Consider the following 22,690-nt stretch of genomic DNA (forward strand, 5'->3'; position numbering starts at 1 on the left):
TTTTCCGAAGCTCCCACTATTCTACTTGGCGTATGACGAAAATCTCCCTTGTGTTGTGGTTGCATGCATGATGAAACCGAATCCAACAACGTGTACGGAGCACATTTTTCGTTGATTTCTCCTTTTTCATCCTCATTCTTCAAGCCTACATCAACGGCGTTACGGGACATTGATCAGAATGCATTCGTACAAGGATCGATATTTCATCATTATAGGCAACGAAATGATTAGTATTTTTGGGCTCTCCGTCATTTCACGGTATCTATTTCTTTCCGTAGTCCCACAAACAACATCAACATTAGCTGATGGAGATGTTGATGATCTTGATGTCCTCCTCAGGCTTTTCCCTGCGCACCTTTGTGTTTTCGATCTGGTGGACCACGTCCATGCCCTGGTACGCGCGGCCGAAGATGGTGTGCTTCCTGTCCAGCCACGGCGTCTTCTCGGTGGTGATGAAGAACTGCGAGCCGTTGGTGTTGGGCCCGGCGTTGGCCATGCTGACGGTGTAGGGCTTGTCGTGCCTGAGGTCCGGGGAGAACTCGTCCTCGAACTCCCGGCCCCAGATGCTCTCGCCGCCGGTGCCGTCGCCCAAGGGGTCCCCCCCCTGGATCATGAACTTGCGGATGACGCGGTGGAAGACGGTGCCGTTGTAGTACCCGTTCCTCGCGTGGGTGACGAAGTTCTCCACCGCCCGGGGGGCCTTGTCCGGGAAGAGCCTGACGTGGATGTCGCCGTAGGTCGTGTGGAGCACGGCCGACGTGCCGGACTGGGCCTGCTTGGCTTCGTCCTTCTTCTTGCCGCCGGCGACCCTGGGCTTCTCGTTTTGGACGTCCCGCGTCGACCGGGTGACGTCTTCCTCGTCGGTGAACATGTAGAACCGAACCTTGCCGTAACCCGTGGCGAACAACATCGGGTCCCGTTGCTGAGCTTCGTCGAGGAGGGGGTTCGCGCTGGCGGCCATGGAGACCGTGACCACGTCCTTCTTCTGAGGGGTCCCCTGGTACAGGCCCAGGTTGAGCGCCCGGAACGGCTCATCCCTCCCGTAAGCCTTGACCACCCGGTTCGTCAGCGTGTTGACGACCTTGACGCCCAGGAGCGAACCGTACGCGATGAAGTGGCCGGACTCGTCAAACACCACGTTGATCCTGGGCTTGACGACTGGGTCGTCGAGGTCGCGCTCGACGGCCAACCTCCGACCGAATTCCACCTCGTCCAACCTTTGAAGGGCCGTGCCGGCTTGTTGCATGGCGGTGATGGTCTCGATGGACTCGTCGTAGGACCGGTAGAGTTTCCCCGAGGCGAAGTCGAACACCCTGACCTTCCGGTCGGGGAAGGACATGGTCGCGAACCGGTGGCCCGAAGGCGACACGGTGATGGAGCAAGGGGCCGACTTGGCCTTTTTGAAATCGAACAGGTTGGTCGACGACTTCATCTTGAACACGCCGTCTGGCTTTTCGGGGTTGTCCCCGGGTCGCCAATATTCAATCATCCCGCTCGAGTCGGCAGAAACCACACAGTCAAACGCGTGGTTGTAGGCCATGGCCACGACGGGGGCCCGGTGCAACGAGGACAGGGTGTGTACGGGTTCCTGGGAGTCTCCTCGGCCGTCGTAGATGTGGATCTGCTTGCCGACCCCCACGGCGAGCAACGGGGTCTGCGCCCTCCGGTGTACCCAGCAGACACAAGTCGCGGCGCGTTCGAGGTTCAAGATCGACAACAGGTCAAAGGTGACCACGTCGAAGATCTTGATCGTCTTGTCGTCGTCGTCGCCGGCCGTGGCAAAGTATTGCCCGTCGACACTGACGCTCGAACCGACCATCGGGCCTTCGTGCGCCCGGTACTCCTTGGCGAACTCGATGCCCGCGGCGATCTTCTTCCAGAATTTCACCACCCCGTCGATCGACGCGGTGATGACAAAGTCGACGGGCGACGGGGCGACGGTCACGGTGGATATCTGGTCCTTGTGCATCAACGACTTGGAATACTTGAGCCCCTTCGGTAGAGCCGCCACGTACAGCGACTCGTACGGAAGCTTGCGTTTCTTCTTGGGTGGCACCGAAGATGGCAAGGCCGGTCCAAAATCGTCGTCCGAAGAAGATTCGCCGCTCTCGTCTGCTCCATTGTCGGCGGACCTCGATCGTTTCCTGGATGGTTCGGTAGACATGTTGACAGAGTCGGTCGAGTTCTGCGGGTTATCTATGACCAGTGTTTGCGGCGGGATACAACATGCGAGGCTGTATGTTGTGGACTCATTTGTACAGGAATATGAAAAAAAAGGCCGAGACGGAATTGTCAGAAACAATCCACGCTAATCTAAATATGGAATGGTCTTGGCGAAGCTTCTGTACATGCACAGTACGGAGTACATACAGTACGGAGTACATCAAGGTACGTTAATGACATTGTTTCCAGTACTCAAGGTCTGACAACATTATTCGATCGATGGATATCGTAAAGAGGTCGTCCAATCCATGTCTACAAGACTCCAGAGCAGTAACCCAAGCTGGCCCATTCGACACCTCCAACCCGCGGAGAGATCTCAAACATCTCCACAACCATCCAGCGAATTTGGGGTTTCACGTTGCCTCCTTCGCCTGTGAGGGGAGATTCTCGGGCTCATACTGTACAAAAGACCCTCTTCAAAGTAAGTCGTACTTCGTCGCACAAATTCCGTGGGGTAAAAGAGGTCCCCCTTGGATCAAACAGCATGTTATGTTCCTCCAAAGTCCTTGTCTCGGTCGGCATCTTTGCCGATTGCGATGCCCATATATCGTAGGTAGTTGACGACACCGACTCGCCGAATTTGTCGACGGACTTCAAGGACCAGTGTCAGGATTAGCGTCGTCTTCTTGGTTTTGCTTGTAGTACTCACCATACTCCGGCCACACAACCAAAATGGCCACGATCAGTATCGCCAACTGGGCTGTATCTCTAGAATACACGTCTCTCCCACAAGGCGTCATTCGTGCTGCAACACGTAGCTTCTACAACTGGGCCGGCTGTGCGTTGGGAGGATCCAACCACCGCACGACGACAACGGCACTCGAAGCCCTCTCACCTTTCTTCGGTCCGTCGACATCCTCCATACTGGGACGCGCCAATGGTGGTGGTGGTGGTAGTGGTGGTGGAGATTCATTACCGAAGCGTGCCGACGCTTCGCATGCCGCCTTGATCAATGGCATTGCATCGCACGTGCACGACTACGACGACACCCACCTCGAGACCATCATCCACCCGACGGGACCGGTGGCGAGTGCGTTGCTCGCCCAAGCCGAAGCGCAAGGCAACGTCAGCGGCAAGGATTTCATCCTCGCACTCGTCGCTGGCGTCGAGGCGGAATGCAAGGTCGGATTGGCAGTATGGCCAAAGCATTATGACATCGGATGGTAAGTTCTCGACGCTCGAGTGTCCTCCCTGTGCAGCCAATAGCGGCGTACTTAGCGTGTCTTCGGATGACAGGCACATCACCAGCACGACGGGCTCGATCGGTGCCGCCGTCGCCGTGGGCAAACTTCTCAAGCTCACACCCGAGCAGATGGCACATGCGATCGGTATCGCCGCGACGCAAGTGACGGGGCTCCGCGAGATGTTTGGCTCGGACACAAAGTCATTCCACGTCGGCCGCTCGGCGCAGAACGGGTTGATGGCCGCGGTCCTCGCGTCAAACGGCTACACGAGCTCCCTCCAAGCACTGGAAGCGAAACGTGGATGGGCCAATGTCGTGAGCGAGACGCAGAACCTGTCCGAGCGAGTGACGACGCTGGGTTCCGTGTGGGAGATTGAAAAGAACTCGTTCAAGCCGTTCCCGTGCGGTATCGTGGTCCACCCGGTCATAGACGGTTGTATCCAGCTTCATCAAGAGATGACCTCGTCCGGATGCAGACCGGGCGACATCACCCGGGTGCACTGCAGGGTACACCCTCTCGTGCTCGAACTGACGGGGAAGAAGACACCCCGAGACGGCCTCCAGGCCAAGTTTAGCGTCTACCACGGCGGAGCCGCCGGGTTGGTGTTTGGCAGGGCAGGGCCCGCGGCTTACGAGGACGCGGTCGTGACGAGCGACGAGATCATCGGGGTCAGAGACAAGATCGACGCGGTTGCAGACGAGACACTCGGGGCAGATGAGACGGAAATCGTGGCCGAATTCCGAGACGGTACCAGGTTGACGAAACACGTCGTGCACGCCATCGGCAGTCTGGAAGTTCCCATGACCGACCAGCAGTTGGAGGCCAAGTTTATCGATCAAGTCAGCCAGGTGTTGGGCTCCCAGAAGGCCTCGGAGGCGAGCAAGGTGTGTTGGTCGGTTGAGAGCACCAGGGATACCGGGGAGCTCTCGCGGATGTTGTGAACACCATTGAGAATCCGAATACGTCCATTCCGAATGGGCACAGCCAAAAAGGAAATGGTCCTCCAACCTCCTCGGAGAAAATACCTTGACTTTGAATCCAGGATCGAATCATCCAAACTTGCCTTTACCTAGGTAGTATTGATTGGGAGTATTTAATACTAGAGCTAAGCTATAGATATTTTATATACTACTGTTAATGGCGCCAAAGTGTTTATCATGGTCAGTTTCGGCATGAACAGTTTTCAAACCTATATGCCTAGGTAGTCTGACGTCTCCTGGAGACCCTTTGTAATATGATGAGTCCCCGGACAAGAATCACGAATCACATTTCGAACGGGATAAATTCCTCGTAGGCGTGGCGCCGGAGCTGACACGATAAGGCCAGGTCTACTCCTTGATGGGCCGTGGTCTCTGCATGGACTCATTGAATGAAGCCAGACTTTAGTGGTAAATCTTCCACACCGATGCCATGGCCAGATCTTGATTGCTTCATAGGTCCAATACTACACTACCCTAGTCTCCATCTCCATCTTCTCTCATTCGACCAAAGTGATCAAATAAGCCAGCATGTTTTGCTGAAGCCTATCGTAGCGTGTATCATTGGAGTGCCCTCGGTTTCCTTCACACCAAATATCACACCGCCATCATAGCCATTTGAGCCGTAACAATATACCTCAGACCTCGCTACAATGGCAACTCTGGCAGCAGCGTCTGAAGCCAACAAGAAGAAAATCACAGCCGAAGATGTGGTCGACGTAATCGGAGACCTCAACCTTTCGCTACCCGAGAGTGACGTCTCTCAATGGCACGATATCATCGCCTCTGTCAGGAGTCCATTGATGTCGTGAACTCTCTCCCCGGACTACGTGCCCTGTGTCGACACGGAACAATATCCACGACAAAATGTTCACCGGCCAACTCCAGGAGACAATCCAGGCAACGCCTGGGCGTGGAAAGTGAGGATCGACGGCGACAAGGACGACGGAGCTCTCCTGTCAAATGTCACATTCGCACTCAAAGACAACGTCGCCGTGAAGGATGTGCCTATGCTCGTAGGCACCGATGTCTTCACCGGTTACGTTCCCGACACCGATGCTACCGTGGTCCGACGGGTTCTGAAAGCTGGCGGCACCATCGAGGGCAAAGCTGTCTGCGAAAATCTCTCACTATGCGCCTCCTCATTCTCCGCCAGCGACGGGAAATGTCGAGAATCCATACGCAGAGGGCTACACGGCCGGTGGCTCTTCGAGCGGTTGCGGTCACTTGGTAGGCGCAGGGAAGGTAGATGCCGGCATCGGCGGAGATCAGGGAGGCTCGATCCGGTTTCCAGCCAGCTACCGTGGCATTGTGGGCATGAAACCAACCTGGGGACTTGTGCCATGGACGGGTATCATGACCCATGACCCGGTCCACGACACAGCTGGACCGATGACTCGGACGGTGGCCCTAAATGCAAAAGTCCTTCAAGCCATAGCCGGCAGAGACGACATCGACGACCGACAATACGCTGCATCATTGCCCGCAAATCTGCCGAACTACTCGGCTTCCCTGCACAAAGGTGTCTCAGGACTAAAGGTCGGCATCCTTCAAGAGGGCTTTCAGTTCCCGGTCATAGACCCTAGAGTCAAGCAGAAGGTTCTGGAAGCCGTAGAGCGATATGAGGCCCTCGGGGCTGAGGTCGTTCCAATCAGTGTGCCTTTGCATACTCAGGCAGGCCATATCGTCAATTGCGCGTTGCGACCAACGGCCTCGCAGCAGGGTTACCTCGGCAAAGCATGCGGACGGAGGGCATTGTACATGACAGGATTGACCGAGAAGATGAGTCCATTGACCCAGGACAAGTTTGACAAGATGTTCTCAACATCCAAATTCTCCTTGATGTCAAGTCTTTACATCTGGTCACACTATCCCACTTTGTATGGCAAGGCCATGAACTTGTATCGAAGGTTAAAGGATGAATATGACGCAGCTTTGAGCCAAGTTGATGTTCTTATTACGCCCACCACGCCTTACGTTGCAAATCAGCACGCGGCGATGGATGCTGGACCGGCAGAGCAGATGGCCAAGAGCCGTGGTGTCGCAGTCAATACGGTCTGTTTCAATGCCAGTGGTCATCCTGCCATGAGCTTACCTGTTGGTTTCTGTCCTGCCGAAGATGACGAAAGCATCAAGCTGCCTGTAGGCATGCAAATTGTTGGAGGTATGTTTCAGGAGGAAATGATCTACCGGGTCGCCGCAGCCTGGGAGAATGCATTCGACTGGAGGACATTATGATCATTGCGATTGTGAAAGCTGCTCCCCTGGCTATCATATGTGCATACATTACGGGCCTTGGTTGCCTCTTGATGAATCAGTCACTGCTTTAGAGTTATGAGAAGTCGTGTATTGTCTCCCGAAATGTCGCGTTCTAAGCCTAGTAACTTTAGGTCACCAATAAGCTGACTCTTAGAGGTAGATGATACACTAGAGAATATGAACAAAGGCCAATACGCAACTTGGCACAGGAGTTTATGTGATTGACAGGCAGTGATTGGACGTTGAAGGTGTTCATTCGTGTGTCGTTGCGAATCGCTTTTCTACCGGTACAAGGCTGTGGCAAATGACTTCGGCCAGCCAATCGGGTCGGTTGACAGACGAGGCAGCGCGCTTCCGCCGATGCACGTTTGCTCCCAGAACAATGCAACACATGAGGTCCGAGGCTTTCCGCTGTCCAGCCCGTTTCTGTGGGAATTTATTGGGATCCAGGGCAGAACATGTCTGATGAGGGCATGGCGAGGATGCGATTTTCCAAGGAGGCTCCTGAAAAGTTGCATGACATGTCACCAAAGTCGCGTGGACCCACCGAAGGGCCGCCGACGGTTGTTCCTTGGACAATATCCCGACAAGAATGAATATCACAGTGACGTTGCTGCAATATGTTGCTAGAGGCATACAACTCTTTGCTGTCCTGTGGGTGGAATGATTGATTCAATCCCGTGGTATACACTTTTGCTCCATGAGCAAGCACCATGTACTATCGACCAGACACTTTATACAGCATATCAGATCGCAGATGGGTGGACGACCCAGGTTGAGCCCTCGCGAACAGGAAGACGGGCCAAGTGCAGCTTTTAGTCAAGGACAGAGAGCTTCATTTCTAATCGTGGGCTCAGATCAGCGACCCGACGCGAAACTTCCGGCAGAGGGTGATGTTGAAAAGCTGGCGGGTAATACAGACTTGACTTCGAAGAGTGCGAACCTTAGTGACACTGCAGTTCCAATCTCGCCCTGCACCTCTGTTATAGGTGATACTGGAGATTCGAAAACATCTGCCCAACCTTCAATCCGGCGGCTTCTCATCATAATCGGCATGTTTATATCGCTCTTCATCTCCGCACTGGATCAGACCATCGTGACAGGTGCGCTACCGCACCTCACAGCCGACCTCAACTCATCGGGGAGCGGCTATACCTGAGTTGGATCAGCCTTCGCTCTGTCTCAGACGACTGGGCTGCCTCTCTACACGCAGGCAAGCAGGTTCTTCGGCCGGAAATGGACTCTGCTTTGCGCAATATCCGTCTTCCTCCTTGGAAGTGTCTTGTGTGGTTGCGCAAACAGCATGACTGTCCTGATCGCCGGGAGGGTCGTGCAAGGTTTCGGTGCGGGTGGAATCATGACTTTGGTGTACATCCTGATCGGTGATCTTGTGAGTACCAAGTAAGTACACTCCTGAATGATGCTATTCCGAGCCTCCAGAGCTCTATAACTGACTCATGTGGTGATTTAGAGACCGAGGCACATACCAAGGGTTGATCGGTGCAACTTGGGCAGTGGCTAGCGCTCTTGGACCTGTCCTCGGAGGTGTATTTGCTGAAAAAGTCACTTGGAGATGGTGTTTCTTCATTAACGTCCCCGTCTCTGTGCTCGCCTTCCTAGTGATCGCGCTATTCCTCCATATGACGCACCCACCGGTAGAGCTGTCCAAAGTCATCCGCAACATTGATTACATTGGCATCACGGTGATCGCTGGCTCAACAGCTCTGATCCTCTTGGCTCTGCAGTGGGCAGAGCAAGGAGTAACATGGTCCTCGAGCCGTCAAATTGCTTTCCTGGTTCTGGGAGGGCTTGGGTTTGTGGTACTTCCTTTCGTCGAAGCGAGAGTACCAACTCCCATCGTACCTCGAGTCTCTTTTCACACCAAACCAGAGTCGGATCTTACGCAGCTTCGCTTTTGCATACCATTGTATTTCCAAGCTGTCAAAGCTCAAACGCCTTCAACAGCTGGTGTAAGCATCCTACCACTGGTGATTTCTTTCACAATCGCCAGCACGGGCAGTGGTTACCTGATTACCTGGACTAGAAAGTGAGTTTGCAGTGGGTCCATCAGGAGATTTTCTGCCCCCGCGAGATGTTCTAGGACATCGTCTCGGATTCTGGCTCCTCTAGATGTGGCGCGCGCATACTTGGACTCTAGAAATTGTCGATATTGACGTTGTAACGCCGACCCGTCCTAGTAAATGCCAACCCTCGGGTAATTTTCTTTCCTACACTTGAGCCTATAAGACTCCCTGATACCACCTAAAACGTAGGGGGCATCATAGATGCTAGCCCCTAAATATTTAGGTGTTATCTACTCACTTATAGGCTTTCATCTCTATAAGATATCGTGATATTGTAACTCATTCTGTATTCACTTAGTCACTAATAACTGTTTCTACTCTTAATAATAGTAGCTAGAGTACTTTGTAATCATTTCTTATGCGTGCTTAATAGCTCTCACAATCAGAACAGAATTGAGTCATCTGCTGTACAGAAATGAGTTATTGTGGTTATCTCGGAGTCGGATTGGGCTGCGAAAATCGCAGCCTAGCCTTATTGAGCGGTTTGGCGTTTTACCAATTACCATCTACGAGACAAGTTCATAGCAGCTCTCCCCATCACCTCGACCACAACTAGGCCTTCACTATCTACACATACAATGAGGGCCTTCGCGATCTCCCGAGCTATGCGCTCTAGTGTCCTTCGACAGAAACCCGGGCTCTGGCAAACCCGAAGCCTTAACCCGACAAGATCCCTCAGACAGACTGCACCGCAGTCGACTTCGTCCTCTTCCTCTTCCACCAACGGCGCTCCAGAGAAGCCGATCAACTTCTACAGCACCCATGGGCGGGCATTCTTCAAGGCCATCACGCTGGCATTCCTCACCTACCAAATCGCCTACTGGGCATGGTTGACTTTAGAGACGGAAGAGATCAAGGACCAAAAAACCCGCCAGATAAAGTCTTTGGAACAGGAGGTCAGATTACTAGACGAAAGCAGGAAATCAGAAAACCCATCTCTTGGGAAAAGCTGAGCGGAGAGGAGAGAATTACTGAATAAGCAAGCTATGGAGTACAACCAACAATAACAAAAGTTCAGCAACATCCCAAGCACGACATCGATTAGGGATCCCATTAACCACACCGTTCAGGAAAAGTGGCCCACTGATACCTTGAGTATCTTTGTAGCCTACTCGTATAAGAGAAACGTTGGCAAGAGAAAACCACACCATTCGCCTGTGGCCCAACCAAAGAGACATCACCAGCAAAGCCCTCAAGAAAACTTGTATCAACTCCAGAGAGGGCCAGATGCATCTCAAACAACGATCTATAACGATCCCAAAATCACTGAACCTTTGCTCTTTCTACTCTTCCTTGAACCTGAACCAGAATCAAACCCAACCCCAAAATCCAGTTCCAAGCAAAGGCAATTTCCAACCAATATCGGCGGCCTCCGGATGTTTATACCAAGGTTCAAGGTGAGAGGGGGAAGGAAAAGGTAAAGATCAATACCAGTGATCCCCACCATGATACATCTCATGCCCGAAGAAACAATACATCCACACCGAGACCTCGATCCCGTTCCCTATGTACTTGGGGGGGCAACCCGGCATGAGGTTTTCGTAGACGTCAAAGTTGGACTCTTGATACTTTTGCTTCTCCTCTTCGCTCTTTAACTTTTTCTTGATTTCTTCCTCTTGCTTTCGACGATCTTCGGCTATCTGTTCTTCTGGCGATAAATCCTTGCCTTTCTGTCCTGCCGCTGTCGCCGCCGTGGTTGCGGCGACAGCTGCTGCTTCGCCTTCCACCACTGGTGCTTTGGTCTTGTCGGCGGCTGCCGCTGCCTCCGCCGCCTCCTTTTGACGGTTCCACTCGGCGTTCCAAGACTCCCAGAAAGGGTTGGTAAAGGGGTTCATACCCGAGACCGACTCCTGGGAAGGGACCATGTTGGCCGGGGCCGCGGCCGGCGAGGCGGTGGAGGTGGAGGTAGGGTAGGCGGCGGAGGCGACGCCGCCGGCGGTGACAACCTTGGTGAGAATGGTAAAAACAGGCGGGGCCACGGGAGCGGCGGCGGAGGGAGTGGCGACGGCGGTGACTTCGACGGGGACAGAGATGGCCGAGGCGGAGAGACCGTAGGCCGCCGTGGAGATGGCCGGGGCCTTCGACGCAGAGTTGGCCGCGGAATGAGCCTCGTACATGATTTCATTGGCGAGATCGTCGGGTTTGAGGCCTTTGCTCAAGGGGGCCGTCGTGACTACACCGGCCAAGCTGGCCACGACACAGAAGACAAGGGGACGGAAGAAGTGCATGATGGCGGCACGGTGATGTTGGAGAAGGGGGAAGGACAGCCTTGTCAAACAGAGTAGTTAAGGGTGCGATGACTATGGAGGATGCTGTGATGGACAATAGAGGTTGAACACGAACTGGTGCAGGGGAAGCTCTCTTTTATATTCTCTTCTTTTTGGAATGTCGACTTTTCTACGGGTCCTCATTTTGTTATACTTTGTAGAATGTCTGGTTGAAGGTGATGAAAAGTTTTCTTTCCTACTGATGCCTAGACGAGAAGAAAGACATTTCCAAACCTTCAAAACCTCTACATCACCCAGGCACAAGAGGTTTATACCGATCGTCCAATCCACTTCCGCCTCCGCTGTGATCGTCTCCATCATCGTCTCGGTCCATAATGAGTCCCCCTCCATCGTTTCCACCACCACCACCACCACCAGTATGACGAGGCGGCACGGGCGGGCCACTTTGGTCGCTGTTTTCGTTTGTCCTACCTTTGGAATGCACTGAGACATCACCACCACCACCACCACTACTACTACTACTACCACCACCACCCTCTCGAACTCTCTGTTGATATTGTTGTAGAGGAGTCAATTTGCGTACCGGGGCAGGCAGCAATGCTGCAGCTGCAGAAGAAGAAGAAACTTCCCTCCTGGGTGGTGGAGGTGGAGGTAGAGATGCCTGCTGAGTTTGTTGAGTGTTGTTGTTGCTGATACTCTTCCTCTGTCCACCAAGGTCTGAACCTGTTGTACTCGTCATGTCTGGGGCACTGACAAAAGATGCCGTCGAACTCATCGTACCCGTCCTCTTGGGCAACGGTGGTGGCCTTTCTGGTCGGTACTGGTCTTGGTCTTGCCCAGAGGACAACACTGGTGCTGGAAGAGGGCTCAACTGAGGTATGGCCACCTGACTGGACGACGTCGTCAGGGTCGACGGTTTGACCGGCTTCGGAGGCGGTGGTTTCCTTGCGACGGTCGAAGATGATCTCATGGGCACTTTTTCCGGCGACACTCGACCCGATCCCGCCGCAGACGTCCCTGGTGAAGACGCCACACTCGAAGTCGCGGCTCGTGTCCTCGCCACTGAAACACCCCTCGGCGTCGGCGCTGGTGGTACAGGACCTCGCTGGCCCTTTTCCGCCTCGGGTCTCGTGTTATTACCGCCGGTCGACACAAACCGCTCTCCTTCCCACGCGGGTGGGACCATTCTTCTCGTCGTTCCTCTCGATGGCGGTGGTTCGGGTTTTTGTTGGGGCCTTTCAACTTCCACCCAGTCATCCTCTGCCCCGTCCCTCTCTTTCCAGGGGTTCGCCGATCGATCCTGGTTCAATATCATCCAGTCGTTGGGTGGTTTCAGAGTACTTCGAGCTCCCTTGTTCCCATCCAACCACCATTTTCTCTTGTCACTGCTGGCCGGTGGTAATCCCTCTTGAATGCTCTTGTACCCACTCAGACTCTCCAGTTCATCATCGTCGCTGCCGTCGACGGTATCTGAAACCGACAGTCCCTCGGTGGAATCCCCAGCCCCGGCGAGTTTGGCCTTCGTCTCTTTGGCTCGTTTGCTGTACAGCCGCTTCGTGAGCTCGTCCTTCTTGGCTTCGTCCACCACCAAGATGCCCATCTCGAACAAGGCCCACACCGGCCGATGATCGCTGAACTTGAGCTTCATCACGCTGTAGTACTCCAATTGTCGCATTTGTGTGCCCAGGACATCACCTCCCTGCACACCCTTGTGATTGACTTTCCAGAGGATCCGGTCCGTCCAAGCCGGGATACGTTGCTTGTCGCTCGAATCAAACTCGTCCTTCCCGATGTCGTACTTGTACGTAGGGAGAAACTTGACCCTACCCTCGCGGTAGAAATTGAAGCAGTTCCCAACCACCATTTGAATGTTCAATTGATCATTTTCGTACAGCTTCCCCAGAGCTTCCTCTCGGGTCCTTTCGTTGCCAATCATCGCCTCATTGACCAACGCCTTGACTTTCTCGTACCCTAGACCAATTCTGTAGTTGAAGTCGCCGGCCCACACGACAACCTCGTGGTCTTCGATACTCCTGTTCCTTTGGAACCTCAGACCGGAGGTGATGGTCTGGTAATCTCGATTTCGTTCCTCGTAATTCGCAAATCCAGCCGCCAAATGCGCCGTGACGAAACAGACGCTCGTACTCTCGATGTCCATGCGTATAGCCACCGCTCCTTTATTTCCAGCAATTCCACTCATGCCTGTCTTCTTGATGGCACCTTCGACGTTCTTGATCCTGGGGAGAATGCTGGACTTGACAAAGACCAAAAGCGCCGCCCCAACAAGTTGTCCACTCCGCAGCAACACATAGTCATCTTCCTTGATCTTCCTAGTAGACGCACTTCCTTTCTCATCTTCTTCACCTGGTGGCTCCCCGTTTAGGCAAGCTCTCACTGTCTTTTCCCACATCATGCGCCTGTTCGGGTCGGTGCTCATAATCTGCTGGGGACTCAACTCGACAATTTCCTGGAAGCCCACCACAAATATGTCAAGGCCCATCTCGCGCGCCTTCAACCATGGGCTGAGATCTTCCCGTGTTCCACTGATCTTTCCATTGAGATTGTACGTACCGACCCCCAGCTTCACCATATCTCGCGTTTCAAATTCGGCCCTCCTTCTTCCGATCTCCGACACGACCCAGTCATTGATCGGATCAAACAGATCTACACTGTTTTGTCCTACCAACCTTCCCAGTAACAGGTCCACGGTGTTTTGTCGGTTCTTGTCCTCGAAGTGATTGACATACAGTCTTGTTGCTGACTTTCTCGCATCTGCAATTGCTCCGGCGAGGCTCATTTTACCGTGCCTGGTGAAAGAACTCTTCAGTGCTCCCGTGCCCGCGTAGATTTTGCTCAAGGTGTCTCCATTGTCAGCCCACAACGCTGAATGCCGCATCCAGAAATCTGAGTTCGCTCTTTCGCCTCTATGGCCCAAAAACAGTTCAAGCGCCATTTGACTGACCATACCTTGGATTAAATTTGTTCTGTCAAGGCAGTCCAAACAATTCACTCTGAAGACGCCGTTCTGCTGCATTATCACGACAGAACGCTTCGTCACCGTCCGCTTACCCTGTACGATGCTCTCCTCGCTCACTTCTTCACTGAGGAAATAAACGAAACTTTCCGCGCTAGAGTCGAGATAAGGCCTGATTGCTCTTGCCCCTTCGTAGCCTGTTGCGCCCTTCGTGCGCTCATGAAAATCAAACTCTGTCTCCCTGAGTAGATGATGCTCTTCCTCTTCACCTTCTTCGTCTCGTCGTAAGGGACTTTGTTTGACATGGTATCGATACCGCTCCGTGAGTTCGACCTCGCCCGGCTTGAATGCAGAAAGTAAGTTGACTATATGCACGGCTCCGTATGTTCGTTCGAGCGCGGAGAAGTGTTTGTCGAATGCAGGTTGCGTGGCTTCGGGTGAGCGTGTGATCTGAATTTTCTGCTGTCCCGGGATTAGGGAGGATGAGCTCTCCCAGAATATGGGAATACTGCCTCTAATTTGAGTGTAACTGAAGCATAGGCCGGAGGAGGGCGTATAGAAAATGGTCTCTGTCTCGACAAAATTTGCCACGTTGCCGTTGTCATCAACACCACGTGAATTGAAGCGAGTTCCGGCTCGACGAGAGGAAAGGCGAGAGATAACAGTAAGTGTAGCGGGAAGGCTGGGCGTCGCCCCGTGAATTGGATTCGAGGATGGTGGTACAGGGAGACTCTTAACGAAACCGCGGATCACGGATGTCAAGAGTCGGGAGTGGTCGAGTGCAGTCCGTTCATGGTCGGCAAGGCGACTTCGGAATTTGAGAAGAGGGTCGATCATATATGAATTCCAGAGAAGACCTTCATCCAAGCTAGATATATCGACCGCTGAGTCAACATCAGCTCTATCAGATTGTCAGCCATGCTCCAAAACAAGTTGTCAAAGATCATACCTATCCTGTAATCGCCGGGTGAGGTCAAAGTCAAGGCTGTAGTAGAAATTCCCGTTACTAAGCAACTTTTTCAAAGCATTAAAAGGGTGTTCAGCGGCAGAATCGCCTTGGTCATAGCCTGCGCCATAATCAACTTCATCGGACTGGAAGTATTGGCCAGGATATGGATTCGGGTAAGGTCCATGGCCTTGATCATAATCGGCTCGATTGAGGCAGTCTGGCTCTGAAATTAGCCCATAGCGTTTCAAACCAGGAGGAGCAACTCACAGAATTCAACGGCATAGATCTTCTGTACAGTCTCTCCACGTCTCACGGCAGCCACCTCCTCGGAACCTGTGATGACGCACAGGAAAACATCGTTGTTTAGTGTTATCAAACCCAGTGTCCCCTTGGCGGTCGTGACTGGGTAGAAGGGACTTAAGTCAATGGACGACTTCTCTGCAAATTCCACCATACAACGAGGCGTTGAGCTGGACCGAGTAGAGCTGAGTGACAAGGGTAAACTCGTCGAACTCGAGTTTCGCCCATTCTCCGCCGGGGTGTGGGAATGTCGGAAGATCAGGACATGTTTATCCGTCGCTAGGGCCACAGTCCGATGAGGATAGTCGTGGATCAATACTCGCATCGACATGGCTATCTGTTACCGGAATATTTGCACCTGCACCAACAGGGCCAAGCTAGGTTAAAACGTTCAGATCGTCATTATTTGTTGTGATTGATGTGGCATCCGGTCGTGTGTCCGATGTGACTGATGTTCCTAGTCGAAGGCCTTATCAAGTTACGTCGAGTCGGCTAAAGTTCCTCTGTGTTCGTGGGTCAACGGAAACGTCTCATCTAGTCTGGCGTCATGTAAATTTGCGATGTTGATGGATTGTCGCACGATACGAGTACAGTCAGTCCCGAATTCAGTTTGAGTCTCGGTCAGCTGACTTGGCTGACTCAGTCGCCTATTTGAACAGGCACCGGTACGAGAACGAGTACGAGTACGGAGGACCACTCGTATAAATATCCTACCCTAAGTCATACAATCTACCACCGCTCGTTTGCGTAGAATATACGGGCACTCCTTGGAGAGACCAATCTTTCTAACATTTTCTTCTAGTACAGTACCTAAATTTGGGACCAGTCGCTGCGACTTCTAGGTTCCACAGGAAACCTCATTGCTATAATACTTCTACTGATGGGTGGGACACGGGCTGATTCTGGCCAGCAATACACAACCCTGCCATGATGCATTGGGGGTATCTCGAAAATCCACCAACACAACGCCCGAACCATGGATGTATAGACCAACATCCTCGCATGTATGATATTCATCAGATATCACTAGTCGACACATGCACCACAATCAAATGCAGCTTTCTTTTTCAACCAAAAAACGCTAAATATCATACGTGTTTCAGAACTCCCGCTAGATCCCATTTTCGTGAATCGTCGCAACATAAGAGAGGGTTTTCATCCACTGCATTTTGTCGTCCCCTTGAGGCATGAAAAACCGATCCCGAGTCTTCGGGAGGACAAAGCCATGCCTCCTGATGTAGCCTATGTAAGAGGCTGTCCCGTCTCGACAAAATTGATCGTAGTCGACTGGTACTTCGAGTAGGAAAAGGATTGAGGAGTCGTGACCGTGGTAGAAGTGTACAGGGGTGCAATGAATGAAGGTTCAATGGTACCACCCAAGCATCCGCTTCTTGTCGTCGATTTTCACATCATTCCTTCGAGCCTGAAGAAACCAATCATACGATCGCTCATGTCGAGAGGAAAACAGCCCCGTCACATAACGGCGCACGAATCTTGTTCGGCTGCACCGTGCTGCGATCGAGCGGCTAATTCAGGCTTTTTCTCACCTTTTAAAGCCCGCGAGGAGGACCGACTGGGAGCTCCTCCCAGCATCCAGCTGGCGATTCCTCCTCCTACTTTTTTCTTCTTGGCTGGGGCTTCCGTTAGATCAGCGGGGCACTCCAATATACAAAAGGACTCAATAGACCTACGTTTTTTCCTTTCTCTAGGGTTGAGGATTTCGTCCACCATGAGAATAGCATCTGGGTCTAAATCAGGAGGGGCCGGTGGGCCTTCTTCCTTGGGTTCTGGAACTGGCCACAGCATCATGGAGATGTGCATGTCAGGCTCGATAGTCGATTCCCAGTAGTTGGGCATGATTATTTCCTTGTCAGGACCGATCAAGTCGTAGCGCCCAGCCAACACCGCGTCTGCGAGACCCTCGACGTGTGCAAAGGCCTGGTTGATCAGTCCTTCCATGTCCTATACAAAATCAGCACGGCATTCGACACAATCCATTGTATTGCAACTTACTCTCCAGCGGTGACATCGTTCCCAGGGAAAGTTATAGTTGCGCCCAATCGCGTCCTTGAATCTGACCGGGGCCTTCTTTTCTGGGGGAGCTGCAGCTGCAGCCTTCTTTTCAGCTTCCTCTGCTTCCGCCTTGGCTTTAGCTGCCTGGGCTTCCGCTTCTTTCAATTTAGCCTCAGCTTCTTCTTGCGCCTTCTTGGCTTCGGCTTGGGCTGCTGCCGCTGCGTCTGCCGCATCCTTCTCGGCTTGGGACTTGGCAGCCGCTGCAGCTTCGTCTGCAATCTTCTTTTCAGCCGCTGCCTTCTCAGCTTTAGCAGCGGCCTCTTCAGCGGCAGCCCGCAATGCGGCCTCGGCGGCTTCTTTGCGGATCTGTTGTTCGTGAGCAGCCTGCTCAGCCGCCTTTCTGACTTGTTCCTCATATGCACGTATGGCTTCTTGTCTGGCTTCCTCTCGAATGCGGCGCTCTGCTTCCATACGCTCGTTCAAGGCGGCAGTATCGGCACGGGCCTTGGCTTCAGCCGCCAAGATGGCTTCTTCGCGGATTCGTCTCTCTTCTTCGGCACGTGCCGCTGCCGCTACAGCTTCGGCTCTCGCTTTCTCGGCTGCTTGTATGAGAGCTTGATCTCGAATACGCTTCTCTTCTTCTGCGCGGATGGCATCTTGCCGTGTCTTCTCCTCCGCCTGCCGGAGAGCATCCTGCCGAATACGAGCTTCTTGTTCAGCCTGTGCCGCCGCTGCTTTGGCCTTCTCGGCGGCTTGCGCTTCTTTCGTCATTTCTGCTTGTGCGTTTTGTTCCTTGAACAAGTCTGCGAATCGCTTAAACATCTCCTCCGGGTCCTCTTTCTTGGTCTCTAGCTTATCAGCAGAAACATTCGCAGATCCTGGCTGAGGAGAGGGTGCCAATGGAGGCGGGATGCGATAGTCCATGTACGGGTAGGGCATCTGCTGGTGGTACTGGAGATATTGATGAGGGTATTGCTGTGGTCCGAATTGAGGAGGATACTGTCCGGGGAAATAGCCACCCCCCGGCGGTGGTGGTCCCCCGTAGCTCACTATGGTGGGAGCACCGTACGGGGGTGAATATGGAGAGCTGACTTGAGATGGGGCATGATGATATCCCCCGCTGTAACCTGATGGTGGAGGATATTGCATTGGTTGGGCGCCGCCCATGTGAGGATAGTGAGATGGATAGGGCATGGCCATAGGTTGTGCTTGTAGAGGTATCATCTGACCAGAATGAGGCACAGCGGGGTATGCATATGAGCCTGAGGAAGCGCTCTGTGTATACCCGTTTGGCCCATAGTATGATTGAGGTCGAGGCATTCGAGGATCGATATCTGTCCGCAGGAACTCTTCTGTAGAGTCACCACTTTCAGTGGGTGGGGCCTCTCTTAATTCTCGCGTGCGACTGCGTGCTGGCTCGCGTATGGACTGTTGACGATGAGACGGCTGCCGCCGTGTTGAGTCTGATCGAGTGTCGTATCGTTGTACTCTTTCCCGATGATCTACTCTTGAGGCTGAGTCGGAGCCATCACCTTCTTGCAATTCGTGAGGGTAGTCTAACTGTACGAAATCGCCAGGATGTGACGAGGAGCCGCTCTGACTTTGGGTTGGCTGGATCACGGAATATTGAGGGGAAATTTCGGCGGGAGAGACTTGGACTCCGTTCTCGTGAAGCTCGTCGTCTTGAGAAGAGGGAGAAGGGGAGCGCGAGCGAACGTGGGTAATGTCGACGTGGACGTGGCTATGACGGCTTGACGACCTAGCCGGGAAAATGTTAGCCTGGACAGAAGAATCGTGGCATACAACGCACCCCATTAGACAATGAGTGAGGTCAAGGAATTACCGCGTTCAACCAACCCACGCAGGGCAGGCTGAACGAGATAGCCTTGAGGTGTTGTTAGTTAAGGGGAGCTAACCGAACCAAAAGAGGGCTGACTTCAGGCTGTGACGACCGTCCAGATGGCCAGATCCGGTGTTGGGATGTGGCGATATCAATGTCCCTCAGCACAGGTAGATGGTGGTCGAGAGTGGTGACCGCCAGCGACTTGCGAAATTCCGAAAAGGTGGATCCGTGGGGAAGGAAGGGACGGCCAGAGGCGAAGAAAACATAAGCGTTCAGCCGAGGAGTAAGAACAGAGATGCCCAGATCTACGGCAGAGTCGATATTGAAAGCTGGGAGTGAAGGGTAAAGATGGATTCGAGGAAGAAGAGGATAAGTGACAGATGATCTTGTTGACGCCGACAATGTTGCAAGCGAAGAGGAGGAGCCAGTTGGCGAAGGAAAGAATTGGTGACTCGCAGTGTGTTGTGATTCAAAATGGGAATAATGCCGCTAGAGGTGGGAAAATGATGCCCAATGCCCAGTGCCCAATGCACCCCCAACTTTGGCAGCAGATTTCAAGGTCCGGATACCGCTGCGTGGGAGTGGCAGGCGGTGGGAGCGGCACCAGTGTGGGTAAATGACTCGCCTGGAAGGCCTAGTAAGTGTACGCACGGCAAGGGAGCAGCCCTAAGCTTGACCCTAAACCGGACCCAAAACTCGCACTGTAACTGAGGTGCTTAGTGGGGTCGACGTCAAAGCCTTTTAAGTGTTTCTTCCGACTCGTGTCGTATGTATCCGAATGGATCTTCTTTGTATTTGTACTCTCGCAAACCAAGAAATATATTCTCCGAACAGTCGGCGATGATGTGAAATAACAACCGTAGTGCTGACGATCAGTACGCAGATGTACCGAAAACCTCAGCGACGATCTCGACGTTACTGTTGATGATGTTGGTGAAGGCTATGGTGATGATGAAGCAGAGTTAGGTTCCTCCGCCCAATGTTAGTCCTGATCAAAGATGTCCGAACGATGTGGTGAGTTCTTTGCCGGTATGGACCTGTCGAACCGAGACACTGTCTTTCCTCGTTCCGGCTATCAAGTCCCACGCCGTATGTGGCTCACACCAAGGGCGAGACAATATCTCAAGCCTCAACCGTGTCCGAGAAATGAACAGCGTTCCACCAAGTAGTCAGTCTAGCTGTCCCGAGATCTTATCCGGTCTGGATATAGATCTTGGGGCTCAAAGATATCTTACACCTCTGCCCTGGAAGGGGTGTCGAAGAGGGAAAGAGTCATAAAGCTGTGTGCTGGCGGCAGAAACGACTGTCACCACAACAATGTGCAGGAGTCTTGGGCTACCTCAGGTGTCGCCGTGTGACACAAGAGGGCCGAGCGGACATGCGGAGGGATCTGTAAGGGGTTGGGACAGGTAAGCGCTTCTTGCGCACTGTTTTTCTTTGGCTGAATTGCGTTCTGGGTGTATGAGACATTGAGGCCTCCTCTGCAGGGAGAGACGAATGTGCAGTGTCCAGGAGGAACATGCACAGATGTGCAGATCCAGAGGCAAGCCAAAAGTGCTCCGCAGGTAATGCTTCATGCACGCAAGAAGAGTGTCTACATTGGACTTGGCCGCAATAGAAGCGACTTTGGTCGGGACTTTGGATCGATTGTGCTATGTGTCAATCTATATCTCGGACATGCTGGCAACACCCGTTATATTATCTTGAATTCCCACCCCATCGGTCCCTCCCATGACTCACGGCCACTACCATGCCGCCATCGACAATGATGGTGAGATAATTTAACGAGTCCTCAAACTTGTGCTGCAGAAGATGCCCAGGCTGCAAGTCCGGGCCAGTTCGTCCCTCGTACCGCGTGCGAAGGTGAGGCTCTCGGTACCTAAAATAAAAAGCGTGGCAAAGCAGACCCATATAGGCAGAGGGGCTGCCGCTACCATTTGCTGCAGGTTGGGTTGCGCGGCAATTGAGGCATCCTCAGAAATGCTGCCACGTCGGAGGGAACCAAGTGCTGCCCAACTGATTTCTCCTTGCATGACGCTAGTGTAGTGGCCCGCAGCATGCCATATTTCCCACGAACCATGGTTTCTCCCGTGAAGCACCTCGGCCTCGCGCAGATTCCTTCTCTGGCCATCGTCGTGATTCTGAGATGTTGATGGTGATATCGCGACGCAAGTGGCGTATTTGCTGATTGTCCATTCGAAGAGAACGCGAAAGGTCAGCATCAATCTGTCATTACCGTCTCTGGTTTTCTCGCTCAGCCCAGACTTCGACTCTTGGATCTGCTCAACAGATCTTTGGCCGCGGCCAGTTCCGACTCATTCACCCCCGGTGATCGGCGCGTAGTGCGGTCTCTTACAATGGCTTCCAGTTTGGAAGTGGCCAATTGACTCAGCCTTTGCAGTTTGTCCGGTGTCAGGTCAGGGTTGCCTTGAGCCCTGCTCGTGGCATTGGTCTGCAGGAGCTTGTCCGCAACTAATTTGAGGCCATAAAACCCTCGTAAGTAGTCGTCACAGAGCTCAATGCTTCGACTGAATCGTTTGACAGCCAGTGATAGGTGTTCCCGGCCGTCAGTGGAATCGGTTGCTGACACTCCTGCCATGTATTCCAATTCCCCGAGCCGTGCGTGCAAGTTCCAGGCATAGGGGGTGATGAGTAATGCTTCCTCGAGACAGAAAATGGCTTGTGAACTGCACCCCTGGGTCTGATACAGATCACTCAGCTCACACCAAGCTTCCATGTCTGTAGGGAAAGAGTCGACGAACTCCACAAGATCTGTTATGGCTTCCTGTGGTCTCCCAATCGATCTTATCAAGGCAATCCTTCTCTTGAGAACAGGCACGTTCATTGGATTCTCCATCAATATCTTATTGTAATCTTCCAGTATCTTCTTGATGGCCGTCATGTCTGAAGCCACTGCTTCCTGATATAGACCCTTGAGTGCCATGACTCGCTCGTTGGTCGCCCCAAATCGTTCAGTCAGCTTCTCTACACACAAAAATGCCGACTCATCATCACCGGTCCGCAGGCAGGCATAAAGAAGTTGCTCCAGGTCGTTCCATAGTTCTGTCGAGTCGGCCGAGCTAAATATTGAGGCAGGAAAGTTCGTGCTGACTGAGGATGCTTTGGAGAGAATTGAAGTAGCTTGTTGAGCTTTTTGTAGCGCCGCAGCAGGATCAGACGAGTAGCTGTTGGGAGTAAAAGCTGCCATGTTTTAGGCCCGTTGTCTTGTCCGGTGCAGTGCAGTGCAGTTTCGTTGTAGGAGTTATGATTGTACAGTGTGCACGGCCAGTCAGTCAAGTTGTAGTCCAACAGGAGCGGACAGCGAAGGAAATGAGATAGCTGTTTAGACTAGCATCCTTGAAGAGTACTGTGTACTCAGTCTAGAGTCCGGAATACCTGAGATTGAGATGTTAATGCCGACACCAATCAGATAATCTTGCGGTGCCAAGCGCAAGCGTGACTCACGTGATTTAGTGTCCTAACCGACTGCGTACTGTTAAGGACAGCGGAGATAGCACCGTGCACATGGCCCAAGTGCAACTAAGCTTCAATAACATATTACAATACTATCATGGTTTTCCTCCATTCGCATAGGTCGGTCTAGGCCTTTACCAGATCAATCCTCAGTTTTCATGACATAGAACGCAGGCCCTGTT

General features: G+C 52.8%; 9 protein-coding genes across 12 annotated transcripts; 4 read left to right on the forward strand and 5 right to left on the reverse strand.

Annotated features, from left to right (window-relative positions):
* Window positions 1-189: 189 nt before the first annotated feature.
* Window positions 190-2,241, reverse strand: PV06_10766 (uncharacterized protein). Its single transcript, XM_016412346.1, has one exon. It carries the CDS (start codon window positions 2,162-2,164, stop codon window positions 299-301), a length of 1,866 nt encoding a protein of 621 aa, XP_016257360.1. The 5' UTR covers window positions 2,165-2,241; the 3' UTR covers window positions 190-298.
* Window positions 2,242-2,895: 654 nt separating this feature from the next.
* Window positions 2,896-4,793, forward strand: PV06_10767 (uncharacterized protein; the record flags this gene model as incomplete). Its single annotated transcript, XM_016412347.1, has 3 exons — window positions 2,896-3,386; window positions 3,460-4,291; window positions 4,734-4,793. 3 exons carry the CDS (start codon window positions 2,896-2,898, stop codon window positions 4,791-4,793), a joined length of 1,383 nt encoding a protein of 460 aa, XP_016257361.1.
* A 2,607-nt stretch (window positions 4,794-7,400) lies between these two features.
* PV06_10768 (uncharacterized protein) lies at window positions 7,401-7,802 on the forward strand (the record flags this gene model as incomplete). The annotated part of the gene is made up of 1 exon (XM_016412348.1): window positions 7,401-7,802. The coding sequence occupies one exon, from the start codon at window positions 7,401-7,403 to the stop codon at window positions 7,800-7,802; it is 402 nt and encodes a 133-aa protein (XP_016257362.1).
* Window positions 7,803-7,946: 144 nt separating this feature from the next.
* On the forward strand, window positions 7,947-8,694 carry PV06_10769 (uncharacterized protein; the record flags this gene model as incomplete). Its single annotated transcript, XM_016412349.1, has 2 exons — window positions 7,947-8,044; window positions 8,115-8,694. 2 exons carry the CDS (start codon window positions 7,947-7,949, stop codon window positions 8,692-8,694), a joined length of 678 nt encoding a protein of 225 aa, XP_016257363.1.
* Window positions 8,695-9,268: 574 nt separating this feature from the next.
* PV06_10770 (uncharacterized protein) lies at window positions 9,269-11,247 on the forward strand. Its single transcript, XM_016412350.1, has one exon. The coding sequence runs from the start codon at window positions 9,306-9,308 to the stop codon at window positions 9,678-9,680; it is 375 nt and encodes a 124-aa protein (XP_016257364.1). The 5' UTR covers window positions 9,269-9,305; the 3' UTR covers window positions 9,681-11,247.
* On the reverse strand, window positions 10,152-10,955 carry PV06_10771 (uncharacterized protein; the record flags this gene model as incomplete). The annotated part of the gene is made up of 1 exon (XM_016412351.1): window positions 10,152-10,955. The coding sequence occupies one exon, from the start codon at window positions 10,953-10,955 to the stop codon at window positions 10,152-10,154; it is 804 nt and encodes a 267-aa protein (XP_016257365.1).
* Window positions 11,114-15,738, reverse strand: PV06_10772 (uncharacterized protein). Its single transcript, XM_016412352.1, has 3 exons — window positions 15,146-15,738; window positions 14,879-15,095; window positions 11,114-14,830 (listed from the first exon to the last, which is right to left on the reverse strand). Exons 1-3 carry the CDS (start codon window positions 15,507-15,509, stop codon window positions 11,245-11,247), a joined length of 4,167 nt encoding a protein of 1,388 aa, XP_016257366.1. The 5' UTR covers window positions 15,510-15,738; the 3' UTR covers window positions 11,114-11,244.
* Window positions 15,739-15,945: 207 nt separating this feature from the next.
* Window positions 15,946-19,625, reverse strand: PV06_10773. 4 transcript variants are annotated; one of them, XM_016412355.1, is made up of 5 exons: window positions 19,128-19,625; window positions 19,002-19,076; window positions 17,192-18,950; window positions 16,870-17,140; window positions 15,946-16,809 (listed from the first exon to the last, which is right to left on the reverse strand). In XM_016412355.1, the coding sequence occupies exons 2-5, from the start codon at window positions 19,004-19,006 to the stop codon at window positions 16,652-16,654; spliced, it is 2,193 nt and encodes a 730-aa protein (XP_016257369.1). In that variant the 5' UTR covers window positions 19,007-19,076; window positions 19,128-19,625; the 3' UTR covers window positions 15,946-16,651. The 4 variants fall into 4 exon arrangements, with proteins under 4 accessions (XP_016257369.1, XP_016257367.1, XP_016257370.1 ...); XM_016412353.1 differs by having other exon boundaries at window positions 15,946-17,140; XM_016412356.1 differs by lacking the exon at window positions 19,002-19,076 and having other exon boundaries at window positions 19,108-19,625.
* A 947-nt stretch (window positions 19,626-20,572) lies between these two features.
* PV06_10774 (uncharacterized protein) lies at window positions 20,573-22,414 on the reverse strand. The gene has a single exon (XM_016412357.1). The coding sequence runs from the start codon at window positions 22,240-22,242 to the stop codon at window positions 21,289-21,291; it is 954 nt and encodes a 317-aa protein (XP_016257371.1). The 5' UTR covers window positions 22,243-22,414; the 3' UTR covers window positions 20,573-21,288.
* Between the last annotated feature and the right edge of the window lie 276 nt (window positions 22,415-22,690).

Source organism: Exophiala oligosperma, assembly GCF_000835515.1.
Source record: "Exophiala oligosperma strain CBS 72588 unplaced genomic scaffold supercont1.15, whole genome shotgun sequence".
Lineage (NCBI taxonomy): Eukaryota > Fungi > Ascomycota > Eurotiomycetes > Chaetothyriales > Herpotrichiellaceae > Exophiala > Exophiala oligosperma.

Excerpts from the sequence above, each read along its gene's own strand:
- PV06_10766 (XM_016412346.1), bottom strand. The coding sequence starts at position 2,164 with ATGTCTACCGAACCATCCAGGAAACGATCGAGGTCCGCCGACAATGGA.
- PV06_10773 (XM_016412353.1), bottom strand. Across the intron at positions 17,141-17,191 it reads AACGATGTCACCGCTGGAGA|GACATGGAAGGACTGATCAA; the intron begins GTAAGTTGCAAT and ends GATTTTGTATAG.
- PV06_10772 (XM_016412352.1), bottom strand. The coding sequence starts at position 15,509 with ATGTCGATGCGAGTATTGATCCACGACTATCCTCATCGGACTGTGGCC. Across the intron at positions 15,096-15,145 it reads GATCTATGCCGTTGAATTCT|ACTGCCTCAATCGAGCCGAT; the intron begins GTGAGTTGCTCC and ends TTTCAGAGCCAG. Across the intron at positions 14,831-14,878 it reads ACCCGGCGATTACAGGATAG|AGCTGATGTTGACTCAGCGG; the intron begins GTATGATCTTTG and ends ACAATCTGATAG.
- PV06_10774 (XM_016412357.1), bottom strand. The coding sequence starts at position 22,242 with ATGGCAGCTTTTACTCCCAACAGCTACTCGTCTGATCCTGCTGCGGCG.
- PV06_10770 (XM_016412350.1), top strand. The coding sequence starts at position 9,306 with ATGAGGGCCTTCGCGATCTCCCGAGCTATGCGCTCTAGTGTCCTTCGA.